Source organism: Pseudonaja textilis, chromosome 2 (genome assembly GCF_049901715.1).
Source record: "Pseudonaja textilis isolate UNSWEBS1 chromosome 2, rPseTex1.2, whole genome shotgun sequence".
Classification (NCBI taxonomy): Eukaryota; Metazoa; Chordata; class Lepidosauria; order Squamata; family Elapidae; genus Pseudonaja; species Pseudonaja textilis.
This window is the reverse complement of record NC_141991.1, coordinates 182,332,098-182,350,136: the sequence shown is the minus strand read 5'-3', so window position 1 is coordinate 182,350,136 and position 18,039 is coordinate 182,332,098. Positions and strand designations below refer to the sequence as shown.

The 18,039-nt window shown below is 34.6% G+C and overlaps 1 protein-coding gene across 2 annotated transcripts in view; it reads left to right on the top strand.

The window, feature by feature from the left end:
- The window catches only part of FOCAD (focadhesin), a 140,125-nt gene that overhangs the window by 74,159 nt on the left and 47,927 nt on the right, over positions 1-18,039 (top strand). For both annotated transcript variants that reach the window (XM_087926563.1, XM_026718356.2), the window contains exons 17-21: positions 1,550-1,600; positions 2,630-2,713; positions 4,597-4,729; positions 6,342-6,530; positions 7,624-7,745. In XM_087926563.1, the coding sequence (XP_087782689.1) occupies positions 1,550-1,600; positions 2,630-2,713; positions 4,597-4,729; positions 6,342-6,530; positions 7,624-7,745 (579 nt within the window). The remainder of the gene's footprint in view (positions 1-1,549; positions 1,601-2,629; positions 2,714-4,596; positions 4,730-6,341; positions 6,531-7,623; positions 7,746-18,039) is intronic.

Here is an 18,039-nt window from a genome sequence, read left to right as displayed (position 1 = left end):
CACATTACGTATCTGATATTAACACAGTTGAGAAAGTCCAGAAATATTTCACAAGAAGAGTTTTCCACTCCTCTACTCGTTGTAGAATACCTTATACCACCAGACTTGAAATTCTAGACCTAGAAAACCTTGAATTACGCCGTCTTTGGTCTGATCTAAGTATGGTATATAAAATCATACATTGCAACGACTTACCTGTCAATGAATACTTCAGCTTCAACCATAACAACACAAGAGCACACAATAGATACAAACTCAAGGTTAACCGCACCAAACTTGATTGCAGGAAATACGACTTCAGCAACAGAGTGGTCAATGTCTGGAATACTCTACCTGACTCTGGTTTCTTCCCCAAACCCCAAAAACTTTAACCTTAGACTGTCTACTATTGACCTCACCCCTTTCCTAAGAGGTCTGTAGGGGGCGTGCATAAGTGCACCAATATGCCTACCGTCCCTGTCCTATTGTTTCTTTTATTTTTCTTATATGTACCCATTTCATGTATTCATAACTATGTATATACTTACACCTATTATCTTGTAAGCGATTGACAAATCAAAATAAATAAATAAATAGATAGGATGATTACATCCTTATATTGAAGATCATTGGGTCCTGTATCAGCTACTTTACAGTGCAGTCTCTTATATCAGGGATGCCCAAATTCTAAGCTGTGGCCCGCTATTGGGCTATACCTTGTTGGGAACCGGGTTGCTGAAGTAGCGGGCGAGCATGCAAAGCTTCATTTGTGCATGCACAGGATTTAGGATGCACATGTGAAACCATTCCCCTCTACCGCTGAAGCTGGTGCCACCGGTCCGCAGAACCCAAAATGTTTGGGGACCCCTGTCTTATATTACTCCATAGACATACTTTCCAAAGAATTTGGTAATATCCAGTTAAATATTAAATTCTAGTACTGTGTTTCCCCTATTCCTCCTCCTCCCACGCCGTTTGCTCAAATGAGCAGAAGGTGGTAATCTTAGGGTCATTTGGCTGTATCTGGTGTTCGTATTGCAAATGCATTTGTATATATTTAATATAATTGTTCTCTCAATGAAGGACTGAGCAGAATGCTTTAATAGGTAACTTCTATGCTTCTAAAAGCATTTAAATCTGTTTACATGGTTGAGATTGTCACATTGAAAGTGTTTTTTGAATTGCTTCTTTAAGGGTACTTAAAGGTCAACCCCTCCCCCTCAACCTGAAGTGGTACTTTGCATTTTTATTATACATCATTGAATATGGGATCTTGAATATAATTTTTGACCTTTGAAAATTTCTCAGTAAGTATAATAAGGACTATTAGTCTTCACTTTGGAGCCAACTAAATTGCCAAAAACCTTTCTTGTTATTTTAAATTAAACTCCAGTGGCCGCATAGAAATATTATTCCCTTGTCACTGCCTCAAGTAAACTGCTAATCCATAATTGCCTGTCTTGGTTTATTTTATGATGTGTTATTTACCTCAATTTTCTGTCCTGTTTTCTTAATAAAAAGAATGTTTATGAGTTGGATTTTGTTCTCTCTTCCCCACTTGACATTATAGAAGTTTAAAGCTCAAGTTGTCAGTTTCCTGTGGAGCCACACACAAAGCAAGGTGAGATACTAGAAAATGAACTGACTGGCCAGAATCTGGCCTTATTTAAATATTTTCTGTGTTGCATGAAACATCTACCCTGTTTCTCCAACAATACGGCCTCCCCCAATAGGAAGTCCCAGCATGTTTTATAGGCATGAAATGAAATTAAGCCCCTCCCCCCAAATTAAGGCCTATATTAAAACATGCAAAATGGGGAGGAATGGTGGGGGGGGGCTTGCTGTTAGGAAGTACTTTTGTTGCGCACCCGGATATGGTGTTGCCTGCATTGACCCTGATACGAAGTGCCCCACCAAAGCCGAGGTCAACATCCAAGCCGTCGCCGCCCACCCGAAGATGCAAGGGGGGGGGAATTAAGTCACCCCCAAAAAGACGGCCTTGCCATTTTTTCAGGTCTAAAAAAAAATAATAAGACCCAGCCTTATTATATGAGAAACACGGTAGTTGCTTTGTCTATATTGTAATGATGGTTATGTGAAAAAAGGCACTCTTTTTTTCTAAAAGTACTGTATACCTTCCTAATTTTTTATTTAATGCCCAGTTATGATTGATCAATGGTATTGATTAGTTTCCATAAGAATCCACAAATATCATCAAGACCACAGTACAGTCAAGGTAAATGAATTGTGTGTCGCTACGGGCAAGTCACCATTCTTTATTTTTAAAACATTTTACAGTCAGGAGGTTCAAAATATAAGTCAGTCAATTTGTATTTTGAGACTTTTGATCTTACCATTAAGTTATATCTCAAATGTTTACCCAAAGCCCTACTATAGTATAACTACTGCAGAATATTACAACTTCAGTGCAGTAAAAAAAAAAAAAAGGTTTCTTTTGCTCAATAATTTTGGATGATATGATTTTTAGCACACAGTATTTGCTTTTAACCACAAAGTTCAAGGCAATTTAGAACGTGGCCTACATTCTCTACTTGGGAAATCAATGCGGCATTTAACATAATATATAAATACAGTATTTTCTCTTATCCATTCTTATTTGCAATGATATGATGGGAATATTTTTCTTTAGGATTCTCTTGTAGCAATTTCTGCATATAAATCTCTCTCTGAATTTCGTTCTGAAGAATACACCATCCTCCATCTTCCTGAACAGGTAGATCTTTCTTACTTTAATTATGGGTGAGTGTTGTAATCAACAGGAATACAAGTGTGGAAACAGTGTTCGATCCCTTGCTTGGACATTCAGTAATTCATCTGATCTTAATAGGAAATGGCTGTATAGTTGCTACTCTGTCTCCTGTATTACAGTATATTCTAGTTGCTTGGACTCATATCCTTCCACTTGTTGCAGTTGGGAGTTTAGAAGCAAAGAGCCTTCTGTAAATGGGCATGTTTGTCTTGAAAATAAACAGATTTTTGAGTTGCATAGTAAGAAGGAGTTGGACCAACAAAGTCATAAAGGTGTGGATAAGCCAAGCAAAAAAAAAGGCTACCTCTCATTCTTAATACTCAATCAATATGGTGATTGTGTATTCCAAGAGAGTTATAAAAAATTTACATTTTGAACAAGAGAAGCAATTTTTTTCTTCTTTTGACTTAGGAGATTGTTCCTAATAAGATTTTAATAATAGTTTTCTGAGAAGTATGCCATATTCTACTTGGTTTGTTGATTAACTTTCAAATTCAATTTAAAATATTGATTTGATTTTTGAAACATTGTGCATCCATAGGAAGCATCTTTATCCTTTCTTTAATAGATATTAAGCTAAGCCATAGTTTATTAAGTTATAATGTATTGAATATCTCATACCTATCTGAATATTAACCAGGGGTGGGATTCTACCACTTCACACCAGTTCGGTAGAACCAGTTGTTACCATTCCTGGTAATTTGGAGAACCGGTAATACGGGTCCCTGGCAGGCCCCACCCTTCTCCGCCCACTCCTCCGTTCTCTGCCCAGTCAGTCATTATTGTGCACGTGCAACATCGCGCACATGTGCGACAATCGCTGATGGCATTCTCCACTCACCCACCCCACTCCACCCTACCCAGTCACTACTTATATTAATCCTAAACTGTTTTATAAACCTCTGAGACTTAGTTCACATAATGCATCAGTTAAAAACTATCAGATTACAATTTAGCCCAGAGATCTCCAAACTTGGCAACTTTAAGACTTGTGGACTTTAACTCCCAGAATTCTCCAGCCATCATAGCATAGGGACCCCTGATTTAGCCTGTATAAAGGTGAAATTTCCTAACTTCATCTTTTTTTAATCTGAGAGGACTAAAACATCTCTTGGTTATGGCACTTATAGGAAGGTTACAATATTTTTTTTAGAAAAGAAAATAAAGCCGTTAGTGGGACTGACATTTTTTCTGTGGTTGGTTAATTCGTCATGCCTGCTTTATATTAAAATCAAATCTTCATTAAGGTGAGCAACATATGATAATATAAAACTATAAGTTAAACAATACTGATGCTAAAATCAATATAAAAACTCCAAAATGGAATATAAACAATATCAATATTGACTTTATGCAATGTAACATGATAAGGTACAGTATTAGTTAATATAGAAAATGCCTATATGTTGGCTTAATAGTAATATTAAAAATTGTCATATAATAAAGTTCAGAAATAAAAGTTAAAGGACATAATAATTGGAAAAGTAAACCATTTCATGTTCATCAAACTCCTGTGGAAAAAGTTATGAATTTATATTAATTGGTATATGAAATGGCTTATAAATTTTTTAATAATAAACTTTTGTGTTGATGTTATGACAACGGAATAAAAAAGGCATATTTCATGTCTCAAAAATCTATTTATAACAACTTCTCTAGGAACCATGAAGTCTGGGAATTATGTCAGCTCTAGTTCATCATATTTAAAAGCATCAAACTGAGGAAGGTTGACGTTTAGTTGTCTTTCCTTTCAGTTGACTTAGGGAAACTTATTTTCAGTTTTTGAAGTTTGATTCTGTATAACTGATTGCATACACTTTTTTTTTCATGGTTTATCATACATGTAGGCAAGACCAGAATTGGAGCAACAAAAAATGGACGTAGAGGAAGAGGAAGGGGAGGAAGAAGAAGTAGATTTGTCTGTACCTGGCCAATCATATATCAAATTGTTGTTACTCACTCCTCCTCCTGTCTTACAAGGTGCAGCATATTCATAAAACATGATAATTTGTAATAAAATTGTTGTAAAATTTCATAATATCAAACACATACTTTCTTAAATTTCTTTCTAAAAGTTCAGTTTGGAAATGGCGCTTTTAGTCCTTGACTTACAACAGTTCATTTAGTGACTGTTCAAAGTTACAGTGGCACTGAAAAAAATTACTTATGACCGTTTTTCATACTTATGACCATTACAGCATCTCCATGGTCACGTTGGATAACATCTCTAAGTAATGTCCATTGGAATGTTTGGATAAGGAGTTTTTCTTCTGTTCCTTTATGCAGATAAAGAAAGGCTACTACTATTAAATTGTTTTATATGAATTTGTGTCAGTTGTCCAAAATATGTAGTTAAAGGGGCAAGAAGTGCCCCTCAAAGAAATGTTTGATAGATGCACTTTAGGCAGTATGAACAAAAATCACAAGAAATAACCAAAGTATTCCTAAATAGAAGCACAGATTTAGATTTAGTTTGGTCATGTTAATTTTTTGTTCTGCTAATAGATTTGAAAAGTTGTCCTAATCTTCATATAAATATTGGACTGCTTTTTCTGACACTTCCCTCTGGCTATTATTAAGAGAAATAACAGGCAGGAAGTGGGGTGGGAGAATGGGTAGCATTCAGGAGAATAGACGAAATAAGAAAAGATTGGAAGATAAAAAGCCAAGGCGTATCAGAGTCTGACTGGATTTTGTTAACTGATTTGTGACACTTTGTGTATGTCTGGCTTGCAGGAATGAGTATATGAATACGTTTTCAGTCAATACTAGCTCCAGTTTATAAGATACCGAGCACTGTATCTGTTTTAAGAAAACTGTGCATCAGATCCACCAAGATAATGAGAAACAGTTGTTTTTAGCTTTCCTTCTGAGGGGAAAAATGCAAGTTCTCATTATATAATAAAAAACACATACAGATTGTTAAACCTCACAAATGTTGCCTTATTTTGCCTATTGATGATAAACCAATGAGTGGTGTGACCTGCTGTGGTCCCTCTGACTATGTTTCCCCTTTCATTTCAGTTTCCCAATTATAACAATTGTTAAAAAATTCATCAGTTAACATAACATTAAAACTCCAGCTTTACTATCCTTGATCAACCTAACCCTGTTGCATCTATTTATTTTTCAGTATCTGTCTTGGAATTGTTTTATTTTAAAACCACAATAAGCATTGTGTAGCTCTAGGCTGGGATATTTTTTGGATGCTGTATGGTAAAAGTCACTTCTGTTGTTTCAAATCAGGGACCTCTTTCGAATGGTCAGACAAAGGGTCCATTGATCAACATATAAGACATTTTGGGCTGTTTGTTTTTGTTCCTAAGCTGGAACATCTGACACCATTTATTGAAGGCTTCCTGAGGTGACATTTTGAGTGGGAGGTGAATATGAAATCTCGCTTAGGAGTTACAGAAACCATGACCTTGAAGCTGCAGTTGAAAATGGAGTTAGTACTTATTTCAGTATAACATTCCCAGATAATCATTGTGGTTCTGCTTTGGTTGGGTGGTTCTGGTTTTTCCAGTCAATCACCTTTTGTTTTCTTTCTGTCCTTCACTGCCTTTTCACTTCTTCCCCTCCTCCCCTTTAGCTTTTGAAGAGTTTGCAACATCACTTGTGAAAGAAGAGATGGCTAACATGCCTCGTGGAATATACCATTCTGCACTGAGAGGAAACACTGTGCGGTCAGACCATGGGAAAACACTATCAAGTGTTCCAAACTTTATGATGAAAATGCATGAGAGGAACAAGCAGCCTGGGCTGAAACCTGGCCTTGCAGGTTAGATTCTTGCAATGCCCCTTTGTATACTTATCAACTTTATTTTTATGTCACTCAGTGAGGCATTCATAACTTTAAAACATTTAAATGTCACAATTGGCATAACTTGACATTCAGAATGAATACCATGCATGCCTTGCATGTACATTGCTTTTTTAAAAAAAACAAGAACAGTGCACAGTCACCTAGTAACGCTGTCTACTAAGTGTTCTTAGTCCAATGTTCTGATTACTAAGAGCAGGGATTTTAAAAAGCCACAGCATTTTAAAAGCCTGAATAATAAGATATTTGAATATTTTAAAACACTTAAACATATTGCACATAAAGCAAAGCATTCTACAGTTGAAATGTCACCAAAACTAATCTTCTAGACTGTTACCTATACTTTATAGGGCCTGGTTACTTGAGTAACTTCCCAGCCATTTTGATTCTATAGGGTTGGCATGCTCTGGATTCCTTCAGTATCATCTTTTAGGATTCTGGGAACATAATTCTCTGTAGCAGCAGCTTCCCCTAAAATCCAGATGACTCCACCTCACTCTGCTGTTATTTAGAAGAGCAGTGAAGATCTGGCTCTTCATCCAGACCATGCCTCATCCAAGTGCATGAATTATTAAATATTCCAATGGCATTTAGTGAAGGTCTAAAAAAAATCAATATGGTTCATGAGAATAGATAGATAATAGGTAAATTTTGTGTAATAAAATGTCTTTGGGAGATGATCAAGCTTTGCTCTTATGTCCATGTTGACTTGGAATAGATCGGGTCTCCATGTCCATTCATGGATGTATTATAGAATAAGTTTGCTATAAGAAAAGTGAGTCCTCAAAAGAAGAAAAAAATATTTTCTGCTCTCTGTACTAAGCTAATTAGGTAGAACCAGGACCATGCTCAGTTGGTGTAATTTGGTAAATGATATACTGAAAATAAAATCAGTATTTGTATCTCCACTCCTCTTTAAGAAATAATTATCAAATTCTTCTGAAACCCCAGATTTCAGCTTTTCTGAATTTATGTAATTTTACAATAATGTTAGCATATGTTTTTGGAGCAGTTAACAGCAATTTAATGCATGTATAAACACTTTTTTCAGCTGGCATGTTATTGAGTTATGATCTTCCAATCCATGTGGGCAAAGACGGCAAACCTATCAGTCGTTTTTTAGCCAGCAGGGGGCGAAACTTCCACCAGATGTTTATAGTTCTCATCCATGAGGTAAGTGGCACCATTCTCCTTTTTTGTATAACCATTCAAAGCATTTATTTCCCTACCTGAGCTTCCATTTGCTTATATTTAATTTTGAAATGGTAGCTGCAAGCAATGTGCTATTGTAATTTGCTTTTAATTAAGTAAACTTAAGGAGAATGGAAAACATAAATTCATCTAATGAAATGCTCTCTGAGTTTAAGTGTTTTCTCTAAAACACTATGCAAATCAGAGCATCAGAGTTATATCTTCAACTCTTTTAAACAGTTTTGCTTAAGCAACCGACATTCTTGACAGTTCCAGGCTTGCCTGAAAAACAATTAGGGGATGGCAACCTATGGAGTCACCCATATCCCTTGTTACTACTGCATAATGATAATAATAATAATGACAACAGCAACAACAACAACACAGTGTGTCTCTTCAATGTTCTCAGCATCTTGGGGTATTATATTAATATAACTAATATTTGTGCACTAAAGTTTTATAAAGTGAAGCTGTAACTTTCTTGCATGAAGTATGATTTAAGGTAGGGACAAAAAAATAAGAAAAGGATTTATAATTAACTGTAATCCTTATACCATCTACAACAACTGATTTTCAGAAATTGCAGAGAGCAGATAGGAGTAGAGTATGAAAGCATGTGACGGGTATGTTGGCATTTCTGTCAGATTGCATCAAACTGCTATATTATTGGTGCTATTTTTATAACTGGAGGAAGGTTCTGAGCAAGCTAACTATGTAAAATTATTTCCTGTCTGTTCAGACATTTGAATGGCAGCTGGGTTGCCAGGAAGAATTTATATCTACCTCTATTCAGATAATGGGTACCCTGCAGACTAAGGAAGAGTTACTGAAGACCATTTTGAATTTTACTCAACTTTATGAGAGTAGACAAACTTTTGAAGAAGAGTTTCTATTTTATTTAACATTTCTTAAATTGTAGTAACTACCGGTATTAGAGCAGCCTTATGCCACCCAGAAAGGGTAGAAATGTAATTCTCAGGATCCCTTGAATTAGCCATCAAGGCTGAAAATTCTTAGAATTGTACTTCCAACACTTTTGGAAGGACACAAATTTGGGAAGTTGCATTAAACAATTGTCACCCCATTTCCCTCCACTGTTTTTTCAGAACGCACAGTGCACAACGCAGTATAATTGCATTCTAAATTTTACTACTGTCATATCATTATCTGTGATATGTCTAAAAAATTCCAGGTTCAGAAGTAGTTATTAAATCTGTAAACCTGCAGAACGCTGTGCTTTTTGATCTTTAAGATGCAGCATTGCAATTATTCTTCTGAAATTCCTATTTTAAAAAAATCTAATCCAGTGGCACTTGTCTTACACCTTTATGGGTCTATGCTGAATTCTGATGTAAAATACAACGGAGGACAACGTGAGTTAAAATACACACTTCTAAAAATCTAAATCTGGCACAGGGATCTTGCTTTCATATTAGCAGAATCTATCACTTCTCAGTTTTCAGCTACAGTGTAGAATTTATTCCAGTACTCTGTTCTGACTAACTTGCACAATACTCCGAGTTCTAACTTTCTTAGCTTTCACACTTTTCTGGGTTGTTGAAAGATGTCAGTGGCTCAGCTTTCCAACTACATGTACAGTTGCTTGAATATTCTTGGTCATTAGTAAAAACCTCTTTTTACTCTTTTTTAAAAAGCCTCTTGGAGAATCCACTTCCCTATAACATTAATAATAAGGTTATGAAAATCTGTCTTGTTTTGTGTGCCTGTTTAATAAACCTTTATTTCACAGAGCCAAATTTCTGAGGATAATCAGGAGGAAATCACTTAAAATAATTTGAAGGTTTTTGTTTCCCTCATATACTTCATATCTTCTGTAGTCTTAAATTGACTTCTGTTAAGATTAACCAAAAAGATTATTTTTATGTTGCTTACAATAGTTTTGGTAGAAAAATAGCATAAAAATAAGTTTGTTTCCTGATTTATTTAATTTATACAAAGTTTTGTATCTATTAAGACAAGGCAACTGATAGCACCAAAATATATTAGAGAACAATTGAGAAGTATTAAAGTTGAAAAGTGAATATTAAAATAATTGTAAAACAATGTACAGTCACGATTGAAAATGTAGGTTTTAACTATTGTTTGAATTCAGGAAAAAAAATGGAAGAACAGTGTGTTCCCAGGTTTGGATACAATATAGGACTTTGAAATTTTATGTTTATTTGTTTGTTATTTATTTATTTATTTTTATTTGGCATCCATTGCATGTTAATGACTCTGGGCAGCTTACAGCATAAAAGTTAAATGAAAATCTTGATTTCAGGAAATAGTTGTCAATTGCTTATAACTGCAATAAAAGTTTAAAACTTGCTACTGGATGAATCTGTTACATTTTTGAACATGGAAAGATTTTTCTGCTATATGCCAGACTCTTCTTCCACATTATGTGCTTCAAATAGGAAGAGGCAAGAAGATAAACTAAGGTAATACTTAGCAGTAATAGGAATTAGCTAGCAGTTGATCCATTCCAGACTGAAAAATAGGCTTCAGTTTTTGGATAGCGTTTTGCTTACGAATAGGGCTAGTTAGAAGGACTATTGGAGGTAGATCTTGGGCTTTATGTTGCAAGATCAAAGGAAAACCAACACTTCTTTTAAATATAGTCAACTGAATAAATCTGTCTGCCTCATCCGAAATGTTTTATTAATTGCCCTGAACTTCTGTGTAGTCTTACTTTCTTCTCTTTTTCTATAGGAGATTCTTATTTAAGAATCATTTGAACTGCAAGATACACGGCAAATAAATTGACAATAATAATAAATATTTTTTGCTACAAACACATTTTTTATTTGCTATCAACCACAAAAAAGATCTTTCTTTCCTCCTTCAGAGTTTGGAATATATTTTTATTTTATAAAAAGAAATGTCTGTGTTCTATTTTACAACTTCAAGGCTTTTGTTTGTTTCCTGTGGGGCTAAATTTCCTTTTGGTTTGACAGAGATACATGTTTGTATTAAATTTGAATCGGAGGAAAAATAAAAAATGATGAAATAATGAGAGAGACGAGTGTTTTGCATTTGCAGTTCTAGGCTTTGGAAACATGATTCAGAGTTATTCATTTGTGTGGTAATTTTTTTCTGTAGGATGCAAGATATTAAGATGAAACCTTGCTCCTGATATAGCTTAATAAAAGTTATTTGAAATGGTAATTTCATTTTCAGAAACATTTTTTTTTTGGCGAAAAAGAAGTAGCCAGCTTCTGGGAAATGCAGTTACAATATTTGCAAAATAACATTTCACTTCTACTGCTTTTCTTTTTTTATATATTATTTGTTATTTTATCATAAAATCAGTAAAATACAGTACAACAAACAAATAAAATGAAACAAAACAATAGCATACGTTCAACCCTAACAACAACAAAGAAAAAATATGGCTGAGTGCTAAAAGAAAAGAAAAAGCAGTAAATTCTCCTCCCTTTTTATACAGATACACACACATGTATGTATGTATGTATGTAAAAGGGGAGGAGAAATTACTGCTTTTTCATACGAAGAAAGAAGAAAAAGCAGTCAACAGGTTAAACTAATCATTACACTAATCTTCAAATCCATCTGTTGTTATATTTAGCTCATAGAAAGGCCACAGTTTCCAGTCTCTTATGAAGCTGTCTAGTCCATTATCTCTAATCAAAGCAGTTAATTTTGCCATCTCTGCTAATTCAGTCAACTTCAAAGTACATTCTGCAACAGTCGGGGTCCCTTTTTCTTTCCAATATTTGGCAAGTACAATTCTTGCAGCCATCACCATGTGAAGGAATAGCACCCCAAATTGTTTTTCAATTGGCTTGTCCATCATATCTAAAAGAAAAGCTTTGGGTTTTATTAATATTTGTATCTTAAACATTTTTTTCCTTGTCATTGTTATGTTTATGCAGTATGTTTTCACATATTTGTAAGACTCTTCTACTGCTTTTTTTAAATTAAATAACAAATGTGTCTAATTGAATGAATGAAAGGCAAAAAAAGGAAGGAAGGGTTTTTTTTAAATGAAGGGTTCAATCGGGCCAAATAATTCCACATTAGAAATATTTGAGAAAGGCTCTCAGTTGATTCCTTGATTTGAAGGGGAGAAGTCTGCAACTTGTCTCTTGATTTGAAGTTCAGAATTCTCAACTTGTCTCTGATTTAACATATCTCTGTGCCAATGGGAGTCAGCTCTGCCACTTTGGTATTCTTCATTATTGTTAAAAACTGTAGTGCTTTATTTTACAATATTTAAATACTGCCCTGATCCAAACACTCTGGACAATACACACTAGAGATTAACTTTCATCCATGAATGGAGAGATTAACTTTCCACATGAATAAAAAGAATTGTGCATTTTGTATTACATTAGTTGTGAAGCTCAAATGTTTTTGGACACCAGGAATCAACAGCCTGGAGCTGTCTGGATCTTGGAAACTTTATTTTTGATCAGCATTAGTAAACATGGTTAACTAAGTAGTATAACACACAAAGAGGAAACAAAACTGCATATCAGTTATATGCAACAGTTCAGGCAATGAACATCTACAAGAAAACAACCAAATTCTGAGAGCCCAAGGACTCCACAAATTAAAGAATGGTTGTATGGATTTTTCTCCCCAAAGCGAGTGTAAGAACTGAGATTCCAGGAAAAAGTCTAGCACATTGATGTGGGGATTGCTGACAAATACATCAGACTTCCTCTCTGCTACTTCATGATAAATAACTTAATTCTCTAAAGATGTTTCCAAACAATTCCTAGAAGCTCCAGCCTGTGTGGATGGTTTTGGGAATGCTGAGAATTACAGTACAATAATATGCGGAGGGGGTCAAATTGCCCACTCTTAATGTTTTTTAGTCCCTCTGAGTACAAGGTTTTCCTTTACTCTATATAATAAGCTCCCTTTGAATTCATATAGGTAACCATTTTTCAGATATTACTGCGTTGATGCCTCTTAATTATACACACACATACACATACTTTCTTAAGATAAAAAATAATTGTACGATATGGTATAATTCTATGATTATAAAATAATTCTATGATTCTTAAGATAAAATAATTCTATGATATGATAGCTGTATTATTGTTATTTTCTAAAAAACTCATTCAACACATTGCTTTTCGACATGAATTATTGTCCTTTACTTACCAAAACACCCATGTAGAGATTTCTTATGATTTTTAAACATTCTTACTGTTTTTCTCTTATGAAGTTCTTTATTAATTCTGTAAGAATTTATTAAGGAACTCCTTAATTTTCCTTGCAGAGGAATCCATAGGCTGTACTTGAACTAAATACTCAAAAGTTAATTTAGGACCAGTTAAATGAGTTCTTTTCAATATGTGGAGTTTTGTAGCTGGGATTGGAATGTAAATTGCATGCAGAGAAGCTTATGATAGCTATTTTCTAAATGAATTTTTAATTGGCATTTTTAGTAAGAGGTGCGTCTAAAGACACTATTTTCGGTGAAAAGTGTAAAACTAAAAACTGTTGTTTTAAAATTATGTTTTGTGTTTCTTGGCATGTATGGTAAATAACGGATGTCAGTTTTAGGAAGAATGCTCATGTTATATACAAAACAAATGCTCATGCTATATATAAAACATACACAATGAATGAAATGTTTATCTAGTTGAGCATTTAAGCTTGGCTAACATGGTTAAATATGAATGAAGAGCATATGTATATATCATATTTATATACCCATCTCCAACCGATACAATAATCATTATCTGATGTATTTCTTTGGATAATCTTTGTTAGGGTGTCTTTGTTAGTCTGTCAATAGAATTGCTTTAGTATATAAAGTATCTTTCACATTCTTTAGAATTGATTTTCTACTAAAGACAGACATACAGTTTTATGAGCAGAAATCCAAAGTTGTGTATTCTTTACATTTCTGTAATTTTTTTTTTTAGAATAACTCTTATAGCTCATCATGTAAGTCTTCCCAAAGTGCTAACTTGTTGTTTTATTGTTTGGTAAAGAAGTTGTGGTAGATATTGCAGTATCAGCCTATCTTTTGGTCAACTATTCCAATTAGGTGTGCCTAGAAAGTGTCTTCAAAGAACCCTCCTCTGTAGATTAGACAGACCAACACTTATCTTAATATATTTCAACAGTTACAAATCATCATTTTGAGTAGTTTCTGCCCTCCCAAAGAGAATTTGATTAAGAGACATCTGATTTCTAACTTCTAGTAAAGTTGCTGGTACCAAGATTGATATTTACGGTTGTGTGCAAAAGTTAAGACATTCCTGGTAAACAGAAGCTGATCGAGTCTCTTCATGGTAGAAAGTCAAACATGTCATCTTTCTGCAAATTTGAATGCATACAGCACTCCCTATTTATATGTAGTTGCTTACTGATTCCGAATAAGAAAACATTGAACATGGCAGGTATAAAATTTGAATATGCTTTTGGTCAGTATTCTGTAATACCTCTTTTGACAGAAAGGTAAACTGAAAAATGCAGTAGATAAAAGGCTCCGGAACAAGCAGTTATACCTGTCTTATGCTCAACATTAATCATCTTACCAAGAGATTCAAGACTGTTTTTTTTTCCAGATCAGAACTGAACACAGACTAGAAAGGATTAAAAAAATTCCAAGAAGACTCCAATGTTTATTATGTCATTATTTTGAACTTTACTCCAAAAAGCAAAGATTGTGATTTCCAGATTTAAAAAAAATGGTGGCCTGAAAATGGCTCTGCAAAAAGTAGAGCCAATGATATGACAAAAAATGAAGATCTGTCATGTAGGCTGCCTCTCTGAATCTCCAGAACTTACAGCCTGGAGGGTTTTCATGAGTAGTTCTGGTTGCTTTCACCTGACAATGGCAGAGAGTGAATCCAAACTTAGGTCCTCCCTCATTTCTAATCCAATTCCTTGGGTTTTATTTATTATTAATTGTTTATTTTATCAGGAAAATGTTTTGCAAAATATTCCAGTTATACCAGTATCTCTTCTGTAATGTTACTTTATTCACTGGAAGACACTTGCCTTATTCTAATGAAAGAGATATGTCTTGATCCTGAAATGTAATTCCTTTTCCTAAAACAAGAAATTATTGAGATAGTCTTTCTGACCAGTAAGAGGATTTGGTACCAGAAGCATCTTTTTGAGTCTGAACTAGCTCAAAACCTCCTTCTCAGGGGGAGGGGGGAAGGGGAACAGCACCACCCTGAAACTAATACCCATTGTGGTCTTGAGAACACATTACTACTCTCAAATATTAAAAGCTTCATGATACCACAATCACCTTAATACTGATCAAGATAAGATCCTCTTTAAATATATGATAAAAACAAATGAAAGCTAAAATCCTATATAAGATTCAGTCAGAGACAATCCACATGTAATGTTCTAGCTTTCAATAGCTCCCCACTTCCCTGTCCCCCTTCCCATATTGGAGCTCTCCATGGTGCTACCTTTTTTGTGTTTATACCTTCTCAAAAATATCAATGTGAATAATCTGAACATAGCTGTCTACATTTGCATCCTGACCCAGATAATGTTGCTAACACACTAAACTCTAAACCTTTGATCCTTTGCTGGCTTAATGCTAAGTCCTTTTCCATTGTTACACTAATTATCTACTCAAACACTGCTGTCAGCTCCCCAGAAAATCAAAACCTGGACTTCATGCATTATGAGAGGGTGCTTGGGACTGATTATGTCAACTGCTGTCAACTGTTGCCCTATCCCTGTTCCATAGATCAACCAGATTTTCATCAAGATCACCATAGGGTTGTAGCAGCAGAATTTAGTAATTTTCAAAGGCCGTGTTAATAACCCTTTTTCCATTCCTGTGCAAAGTTTATGAGTAGTGATCCATCAATAATGCGGTTCTTTTGAACTTCTCATTCTGTGGATTTTTTTGGATCAATTTCATCTTTCCCAGCAAATAGTACGTCTTGAGTATATCTTGTCACATTAATTGAGAGGCCCATGGTTTCTATGACATCCCCAACTATTCCAGATGACAGGAATGTGACAGTGATGTAGAAAATTGCTCAGAACAAATCATTTCAGAAAAAACAGTCCTGTTAGAGAGAAAATCAAGGACACCTTCACAAGTTCTACTGGGAGACAACAAGGGCCATCAGCAGAATCCTTCTGTTCTAATGTGCTATGATTAGGCACATAAATTTCATCTTATTTAAGATTAATTACAGTTTGCCAAGGTTTGGAGAAGAAACTAGTTCTAATAATCTAAAACAGAAGAAACTAGTTCTTAATAATCTAAAATAGAAATTAAAACTTTGAAGCTAATTCTTTTGTCTACAGGTAGTCTTATGGCCTCAATTGAACCCAAAATTTCTATTGCTAAGTGAGACATTTGTTAAGTGAGTTTTGCCCCATTTTACAACCTTTCTTGCCAGAGTTATTAAGTGAATCACTGTTGTTCTTAAGTTAGTAACATGATTGTTAAGTGAGTCTGCCTTCCCCATTGAATTTGCTTGTCAAAAGGTGGCAAAAGATCATATGACCCAGGGACGCTGCAACTGTCATAAATATGAGTCAATTGCCAAGCATCTGAATTTTGATCACATCACCATGGAGATTCTGCAGTGGTCATAAGTATGAAAAATGGTCATAAGTCACTTTTTAAAGTGCCTTTGGAACTGTTGTAAGTCAAGGACCACCTGTACATTGGATGAAGCAGAACTACACAAACATTCCCATAGGTAATATGGTATTTAAGAGATCTTCCTTTTCTTGCTCATCCTCTCAATGAGTCTCATCTTACCTTGATAAATATTCAAGAAATGCAATCTAGGGTAATTAAAACTTTGATTATTGAATTATGGAACTTCCTATGATTCTCAAAGGTGCTTTTTCAAGGGGCAACTGGGCTTTCTTGTTTTTTATTTGAAGACGTTTTGCTTCTCATCCAAATAGCTTCTTTAGCTCTGACTGGATGGTAGGGAATAAAGGATTTGTATTCCTCGCAGACAGCTGGTTATTTACATTCTTTTAGCGAGTGCTTGACGCCACTTGGGGGTTTATCTGTGTTGTCAGGGTCACCTCAGGGTGTGGAGCCTTCTTGGAACTGCTGAAAGGATTGTGTTGTAGAGCTGAAGTGAAACGTCTTCAAAGGAAAAAAAACCCAGTTGCCTCTTGAAAAAGCACCTTTGGGACAACTCAAAATCTAGATCAAAGTTTTATCTATGTTTGTAGCCCAATTATTGTATGGACTGCCTCAACAGAATTAATTTCATTCTTCAACAGGTGGTTTTGATATTTCCACTTTTCTTGGTGTTTCTTGATTTTTAAGATTTAAAACTTCTATTATTATTGTTAGAATGGCACTCCTTTATTTTTTAATATTCCTTATTCAAATTACCTGAATAATCTGTTGCTGCCTTTTAAGCATTGTGATTGAAATGAAAGAAACTGAATTGAACATAAAATCAAAGTTGGGTTTTTTAAATAAATCATTCTAATGTTTTTTAAATAAAAAATACAGCAATGGATATTGAAAAAAATGTATTATAATCGAAGTTGGCTTACGTACATTGGACATGGATTGTGCAGATACACACTTAACCATGAAGCTGAGCGATGTTGGATCATTCATTTTATCTCTGGATAGTTTCACAAAATGAGTTTTGTAAGAATAAAATTGGAAGTGGGGAGTGGCAAAATTTAGTTCCTACATATTGGTGAAACAAATCAAAATGTACATGTTTGTACACCAAGATGTGTTTGTGTATTAGTAACATAGTAGTTAGTATTATGTGAATTTATGTTGACCTGAAAACTGCCAAGTTCTCATAACTTGTGTTTAATAGGCTCCAAATGGCTGTCATGACAACTTCCAATGTTTTTGGTTGAGGCCATGCTAAAAATAATTGGACACAGGAACAAAAACTGATTCTTTTGCCTGCCATACAATATTATGAGACATAACAATGCACCACAATCATTTTAATTACAGTGCTCTTTTTCTTTTTTAAAAAAATAGAGGTCTTTGAAGTCCCAGAACAAATAGAAATGATCCCAGGCATTTTGCTATAGTAAAACTATTTTACAAAGAAATGTGGAGTTGTGCTATTAGTTTCTTTGGGGAAAAAACTGACTGTACTTCTGTTATTTTAAATGATACTTAGCCAAAGTAGATTGAGGTAATAAAAGTTTTCCATTCCTATATATCAAGGGTCTTCAAACTTGGCAAGTTTAAGACTTGTGGACTTCAACTCCCAGAATTCCTGAGCTAACATGACTGGAAGAGGAATTCTGGGAGTTGAAGTCCATGTCTTAAAGCTGCCAAGTTTGA